Raw genomic sequence first — 8,355 nt, 5'->3', positions numbered from 1 at the left:
CAATTTCCACAGTAAACAAAATGGCACACCTAGTGGGACAATGCTAGTGCAATTGTGAAATTGCATCAAACTTAGAAGTGGAAAACTATATAGTAAGCCACGAGAAACTTCGAAAATGTCAAATTCCAATACAGATGAAGTGCCACAAGGGACTTTATCCACTACGAAAATAGTAATTTCACAGGTTGCCACTTTTCCGCCAATGACAAGTGCAACCCCAACGATGTCGACTACGGGTGCGGTTGGAATATCAATTCCTCTACCTCCATCGGGGGGTTCAGGATCAACGATAACGACGTTCAGACCTGATGTGCCTCGCTTTGGCACCACAGATCCTCTTTATGGAATGTCGTATTCCTTAATGCCAGGGTATCAGTCGATATCAAGTGCAACATTATTTTCGGACAATGCTCCAAACACGAATCCCTCCTTGCAAGGATCAGCGCAAGGGGGCAACATTAGGTATACTACTCAGAACAGAACCATGCCGCTATCAAACACTTCAATAGCGGTGTTGAGGCAGTAAATGGATGATAGTAACCATGAGTTGGTTAATATGTTAACCAATCAAATGGGTACAGTTTTTAATCCAGTTATACAGGAATCTGCTGAGACAAATAGGCAGGTGGCGAATCAATTGACGCGCTTGTGTAATTTTCTAGGGGCACCGGCTCGACAGATGGCGCAAGTGGTTAGGCCAACCGTTCCTGTTCAGATGGAGATAGGGGCAGCCGAAGATGAGATAGTCCACGAGGGACAAATCCTTAGACCCCAACAAAATCAAGGCGTTGAATCAGGAGTCGTAGGACGTAACCAGATGGTATTGGTTAACCGACACCAAGATGCTGATCAAATTGTCGATCAACAACGACAAGAAGACTTAGTAATAGAAAATAATTTGACAACTATTTTCAAAAGGATTATGGCTAGAAATGGTATGGGTGCCACATTTCAAAGGCCACTATACGCCTCCCCGTTGGCTGAATTTATTCTCCAAGCTAAGGCACCTAGGGGATGGAAAGTGCCTAAGTACACTAAGTTTGGGGGAGAATCTGGTGAATCGACAATAGAGCATGTTGCCAGATACCTAACGGACTCATAAGATTTAGCTCATAATGAGTTTTTGAGAGTAAAAAACTTTCCCTCCTCTCTGACTAAGGCTGCCTTCACATGGTTCACTTCTTTGGCCCCAAGCTCAATCGATTCGTGGGCCAAATTAGAAAAGAAGTTCCATGAACAGTTTTACGAAGGACACTCCAAAATTAGTTTGGCAGAATTGTCTAGTGTCAAGAGAAGGTTTGCTGAGAGCATCGACGATTATCTAAATCGATTTAGATCATTAAAAGCCAGGTGCTTCACGCAAGTACCAGAACATGAACTTATTCAGATGGCTGCAGGGGGGTTAGATTATTCCATTAGGAAGAAAATAGACCCAACTTTTGTGAAAAGTATGTCACAATTGGCTAATAGAGTTCGACATCTCGAACGGCTAAGGTTAGAAAAAGTTAGACACAATAAGGCTAAGAAAGAAAAAGTAGCGTTTGTCGACTACGACGCGACAGATCCAATATATGAGGCTGATTATGCCTCATCGACCGAATTAGAAATTGATGTGGCTGAGTTAAAGCCAGGATCTGCCTATGAGTGTCGATCATTACTTCCTGCGCAAGAAAAAAATCCTGTCGAAAACAATCCAAAATTCCCTTCGAAAACTTATACTTTTGATGTGACAAAGTGTGAGGAAATCTTTGATCTCTTAGTCAAAGATGGTCAAATGGTGGTACCACCTGGTACTAAAATACCACCATTAGAACAAAGACAGAAAAGAGGATTTTGTAAGTATCATAACTATCTTGGTCATAATACCTCTAATTGTTACCTTTTCAGGGATCTGGTTCAGAAAGCGATTCAAGAAGGCAGGCTGAAATTTGTTGGCCACAGAATGAAGATTGACGTTGATCCTCTCCACCAGGAGGAAGCTCTATTCGTGGAGCCAGTCGAGATCAACATGGTCGAGATCACCGAATACGATGAGGCCGACATCCTGGAGTAAACTGGTGAAAGCCCGGATATCGACATAGCTGAAGTTTACCCAAGGGCTAATGAAGACTTGGTAGATTTCCTATATTACTGCAAGAATAAGGGTAACAAGTTTTCCTATGCCCTAGGTGTGGTGCTGTCACCGACAAAATAGCCGCGGAAAATTAATTTCCAGAAGCTACAGTTGGGCAAAAGCAGAAGAAATGGGCCGAACAAAGAGAGCTAGAATGAAAGAGGCTCAAAAAAGGTAGTGGAAAATGCTCAGGCAAGGCCTAGGAGCTTCGTACCGTCGCCAAGTGTCCCTAGAGGCACTTGGGTCAAGCCTCAGGAGAAACAAGAAACCCCACAAGGGGTTGTTGCTGCTAGAGGAGGTTTAGCAATTAATTACAGGCATGAGTTCAAGTCTGAAAAAAGGACTCATGTCTTTGAAAATTATTTAGGGAAGATTCCCATGTCGAGGACTCAATGGAGACGCTTCTAGAGGCGTAAGCAGGCCGAGAGAGAAGCTTCTAGAGGAATAGCTGGAAGAGTCATGGCCAGTGGTACGAATGCTGGAAAGAAGGTTGTTGTGAAGGTCGACACGGCGGCAAAAGAACGGATCAGAGAGTATGTCCGTCGACCAATTGAGAAATGTTCTGATGAAGTTACTGATAACTTCAATTCAGAATCTGAAGCAAGCTTGGACATCTTGGTCAACATGGTGTCAATTCTACCACAAGAATATAATTGTGTGACTGAAGTGGAGGAGTCGGTAGACGATGCTGACGTTGAAGAAATGGCTTTACACCAGCCAAGATGCTATTTTGTGTTAAACGATGGTTTTGCTGAAAGCCAATAAGAAGTTTTCGAAAGGCCCACGATGACTATGAAAAATCATTTGAAACTATTGTTGATTAGGGCCAAAGTGGAAGGTGTAACTATCAACAAAGTCTTGGTCGATTGTGGCGCCACTGTCAACATCATGCCACACCATATTCTGAGAAAGACTGGCAAGTATGATACTGACATCAGATCCAACCACGTGGTCTTGTCTGACTACGGGGGGAAAACGAAAAGCACCATGGGTGTGATTATGGTGAATATCACTGTGGGTTCAATAAATAAACCGACACTATTTATGGTGATAGATGCCAAGCCAAGTTACAACTTGTTATTTGGAAGAGAATGGCTCCATGGTGTCGGAGTTGTACCATCTTCAATACATCAAAGATTAGTGATTTGGAAAGAAGATGGAGTGGTCGAAAATATCGAAGCCGACCAAGGATACTTCATGGCTGACGTGAACAATGTCGGCAAGAAGGAATTCGAGAGAAAGTTGGCCAACATTTCTCCTTGTTTTCCAGCTGAGGATGTGTATGCAAATCTAAGTGAAGCTTTTGTTTCTCTAACTCTACACGAGACTCATGGCTTCATTTGGGATGTGGAACATTTGAATGATCCACCCTATACAGGTATCCGGCCGATAGGCTGGGGAGATGTCACTGATGATGACTGAGCTAGAAGCTCTAAAAAGGATTTTGGCATACGTTGCCGAGAACAAAATAAAATCGGCTCTAGAGGCTGAAGAAAACATGGTTGTCGAAGCCTATGCGTTAAAGAAATAGGGTAATGTGGCTATTGAGCCAGAGCCTCCAGATGAGCCAGTTTTGGCTAAAGAAAACGTCAACATGCAGCGTTTGGACTGTATCTATGACGATGAGCCTTTAGGGTTTGAAAAAGACCCAAAGGCACCAGAGAAAATGCGACCAAAAGACCCCTTGGAGGAAGTCGACCTTGGTGAAAATAGCGAAAAAAAGGCCAACATACATCAGCGCTAACATCGACAAAGAACTAAAATCTGAGGTAATATCCTTACTTAAAGAATTTAGAGATTGTTTTGCTTGGGATTATAACGAAATGCCTGGTTTAAGTAGGGATTTGGTCAAACTAAAGCTGCCAATAAAAACTGGAAGAAAGCCAGTAAAGCAGACGCCTAAGCGTCGCACCAGAGATCATGGCAAAGATAAATGCAGAAGTAGAAAGACTCCTAAAAAGCAAGTTTATACAAACTGCAAGGTATGTCGAATGGTTGGCCAATATTGTGCCAGTAATTAAGAAAAATGGGTCTTTGAGAGTATGTATCGACTTTAGAGATCTAAATGTTGCTACCCCCAAAGATGAGTATGCCATGCCCGTAGCGGAAATGCTGGTCGATTCGGCCGTTGGTTTTGAATATTTAAGTATGTTAGATGGTTATGCTGGATATAACCAAATTTTTATTGCAGAAGAAGATGTGCCAAAGACGGCGTTTCAATTCCCATGAGCCTTGGGAACATATGAGTGGGTTGTCATGTCATTCGGCTTGAAAAACGCCGGAGCAACATATCAGAGGGTAATGAACTCAATGTTCCATGATTTTATTGAAGATTTCATGCAAGTATACATTGATGATATTGTGATAAAATCAAATGGTCGACCTACTCACATCGAACATCTCCGAAAGGCCTTTTTAAGGATGAGGAAATGTGGATTGAAAATGAATCCATTTAAGTGTGCTTTTTGTGTGCAGGCGGGCGATTTCCTTGGCTTTGTGGTGCATAAAAAGGGTATTGAAGTAAACCAAAGCAAAACAAAAGCCATTATGGACGTCAAGCCTCCGTCTACCAAAAAGGAACTACAATCTTTGTTAGGCAAAATAAATTTTCTTAGAAGATTTATATCAAATTTAAGTGGCAACACAAAGGCCTTTTTACCACTACTTCGACTGAAGAATGAGGATTTTAAGTGGCAAGAAGAGCACCAGGAGGCTTTCGACAAAATCAAAGAGTATTTGACTAAGCCTCAAGTACTGGCCCTTCATGTTAGGAATAGGCCAATGAGGTTGTATTTCGACTATAGGAAGTATGTTAGTCCAAGAGGATGAAAAATGTGTCGAAAGACCTGTGTATTACCTTAGTCGAATACTTAATGATCCTGAAACTAGGTATAATGATATAGAAAAACCATGTTTATGCCTATATTTCTCTTGTATGAAACTAAAGCAATATATTAAGCTTGTTGATGTGTACGTATCTTCTCACTTTGATATTATTAAGCACATGTTATCTAAACCAATTTTGCATAGTCAAATTGGTAAATGGGCTTTAGCGTTAACTGAGTACTCTCTGACATACGTGCCCTTGAAAGCAATGAAAGGGCAAGTAGTGACAGATTTCCTTGTCGACCATTCAATGGTCGAAATGGCGCAAAATTACGTAGACATAGTGCCATGGAGATTATCCTTCGACGATTCAACGCATAAGCATGGATCTGGAATAGGAGGAGTCATAATTTTTCCATATGGAATTCCAGCAGAGTTCAAATACAGAATTGAAGGGGTATGCACAAATAATGAAGCAGAATATGAGTCGTTGATTACAGGGCTTGAACTACTACTAGAATTAGGGGCAAGGAATGTCGAAATTATGGGAGACTCTGAGTTAGTAATTAAGCAGGTATCAAAAGAATACAGGTGTGTTAAAGAAAATTTAATCATGTATTTTATGGTTACCATCAGATTACTCAAGAGGTTTGAGCAAGTCAACCTCCAGCATATAACACGGAAAGAGAACCAGAGAGCAAATGATTTGGAACAGGAGGCTTCAGGGTACAAAGCGTCAAAAGACCAGGATGAAGAGGTCCAAGTAAGAGAGAAAGTACGAGCGACATTGTTATTACCATCATACCTGTCGATTATAAAGTTGGGAGTTGTAGATAAATATCATTTTGAAATTCTGACCGTCGATGACGAGGGAGAAAGTGATTGGCGTAAACCGCTGGTCGATTATTTACGTAATCCTATAGGGTCGACAAATCAAAAGGTAAAATATAGGACCCTTAGCTACGTCTTGGTGAATGATGAACTATTCAAAAAGAAAGTTGAAGGAGTTTTACTAAAATTCCTAGGAGAAAGCGAGGCATATGTGGTTGTGTCTAGTGTACATAGTAGAGCGTGTGGGGCACATCAAGCGGGTTTGAAGATGAAATAGATCTTGATACGCTCAGGGTTTATTGGCCTTCAATGTTGAAAGATTACATTGAATTTGCTAAAAGCTGTCAAGAATGCCAAGTGCATGGGGGCATACAGCATGTACCTGCGAGCGAGTTGCGTACAATTGTGAAGCCCTGGCCTTTTCGAGGTTGGGCACTGGATGTTATTGAAGAAATAAAACCAGCCTCTTCGAAACAACAAAGGTATGTTTTGGTCGGTATCAACTATTTCACAAAATGGGTCAAAGCCGTAGCAGTAACAAATGTAGACCAAGAGGTTGTGATAGATTTTGTCCAAAGTCATATCATCTGCAGATTTGGCATCCCAGAAACAATCACAATCGAACAGGGGTCAGTTTTTACTGGTCGAAAAGTGCAAGATTTTGCAAAAGAAATGGGAATCAAATTACTGACTTCTACCCCCTATTACGCAGAGGCGAATGGCCAAGTCGAAGCGGTCAACAAGGTGATCATCGGCCTAATAAAGAAACATGTAGGCTGTAACACCCCGATAATAATATGATAATTATTTAAATTAAGTTAATAATATATTTATTAATTTAATTAGATAATTGGATTATTATTATTATTATTTTGGAATTATTATTATTATTATTGGGATAATAATTATTGGAAAATATATAAGTTGGAATTTAGAAAAATCCCATTTTTGGGTAAAAAGTTATTTTTCACGTGAAAAGGGAAAAGAGACAGAAAGGGAAAAGAGCCAGAGAACGAAGGTTGAAGGAAGGAAAAGCTTGAAGCTCAAAGCTGCCGGATTAACTCAGGTAAGGGGGGTTTATCATCGATTAATGGGTATTATGGGATAATATGTGATGGGTAGTGAGGAACCATTTATTTGCCTCTGATTTGAATGATGTATGACGAATTTGTGAACTTTTGGGGATGAACGAAATTGGGATTAAAATTGAAGAAATTCGTAGGAATTAGAGGTAGAAAGGTTAGCAATTTGTGAAAATCGAAAGTGTATGATTCGTGTTAGATGAGATGAATGAATTGTGTGTAAAATTTGGACTGTGGAAGGTTGAATTGGATAGATCTCGTAGCAGGAAAAGCCATTGCAGATCTGGAAATTCTGGTTTCTGGTCATACGCGTATGGCACTAGGCAATACGCGTATGATATGGCTGGTACGCGTATGGATGAGGCCTTACGCGTATGGGTGAGAAAGATGATGTTTTGAACGTGAAATTGTCTCTGTTGGTACACGTATGGGAGAGTGGTACGCGTAGCATACGCGTATGGGACAGATGATACGCGTATGGGTTGGGCGAGGAAACGCGCCATACGCGTATGGGCATAGGCAATACGCGTATGGGCAGACTTGTGGTTTTCCTGAACTGTTGTTGTGTAGTTTTTGGTTGTTTAGGCTGAGTGATGTAACTTAGCTGATGTATGACGTAGTAGGGATCATTTCCCGTTGTTTTGAGTAGTATAGGTATTAGTAGAGTGTGCTAATACTGTGTTTGATTATGCGGCATGATATGATATGCTTTTGTGATAAAATGTGTTGATGTGTGATGGTATGCATGATGCTGTGAATATATCAGTTATGTATGCATTTGTGAATAGACTGTTTTATGGCTTAGAGTATGAGCATATGTCTATTCTTGAGTTGTTGTTGTTGTTGCATTGCTAGGTGATTAGCATGCATATTGTGGCCTTTATGGTGGTAGCTAATTCCCATGGTGAGGAATTAGTGATGTTAGTCATTTTGGACTGTTGTTGATATTTGCATGCTAGATGATTAGCGTGCATAGCATGGCCCATTTGGGGTGGTAGCTAATTCCCATGGTGAGGAATTAGTGATGTGAGTCACTAGGTCTCAAATGAGTGGGACTAGTGAGCTTGGTAGCCGTACCTGGATTTGGTCGGTGAAGTTGAACTATATGTTCATGAATAGTCGGTACCGCATGCATGGAGTCTCATTGCATAATATATGTATGGCGTATAATATGAATGGATGTATTCCAATATTATACGTGTGTTTGTGTTGGTGTTGAGTATTATGTTGAGTTGATGTGCTGTTGTTGAATATATGGTTGGATTAGGGTGATGAAATGTGTTAAAATTACTTAGCATTACATAATGTTTTATAATGCTTATGATATTGATTGAGGAACTCACCCTTACAACTATTTTTCAGGTAACGAGCAATGAGTTGAGTAGAAGTTAACGCTTGGAGTCTAGTGTAGTCTCCTTAGTGGGTCGTGCTCTGATAGATGTAACATCGGGATGGGTTGTTTAACTTGTTTTAAACGTTTCATTGTTGGTTGAGAACCATTTT

General features: G+C 40.7%; 1 protein-coding gene across 1 annotated transcript; it reads left to right on the top strand.

Moving 5' to 3' along the window:
• Positions 1–526: 526 nt before the first annotated feature.
• LOC127136974 (uncharacterized) lies at positions 527–1,102 on the top strand. The gene has a single exon (XM_051063475.1). The coding sequence runs from the start codon at positions 527–529 to the stop codon at positions 1,100–1,102; it is 576 nt and encodes a 191-aa protein (XP_050919432.1).
• The last annotated feature ends 7,253 nt before the right edge of the window (positions 1,103–8,355 follow it).

Source organism: Lathyrus oleraceus, chromosome 4 (assembly GCF_024323335.1).
Source record: "Lathyrus oleraceus cultivar Zhongwan6 chromosome 4, CAAS_Psat_ZW6_1.0, whole genome shotgun sequence".
NCBI classification, from domain to species: domain Eukaryota; kingdom Viridiplantae; phylum Streptophyta; class Magnoliopsida; order Fabales; family Fabaceae; genus Lathyrus; species Lathyrus oleraceus.
This window is presented reverse-complemented; position numbering and strand designations above follow the sequence as displayed.

Coding starts and splice junctions, on each gene's coding strand:
- LOC127136974 (XM_051063475.1), top strand. CDS start 527: ATGGATGATAGTAACCATGAGTTGGTTAATATGTTAACCAATCAAATG.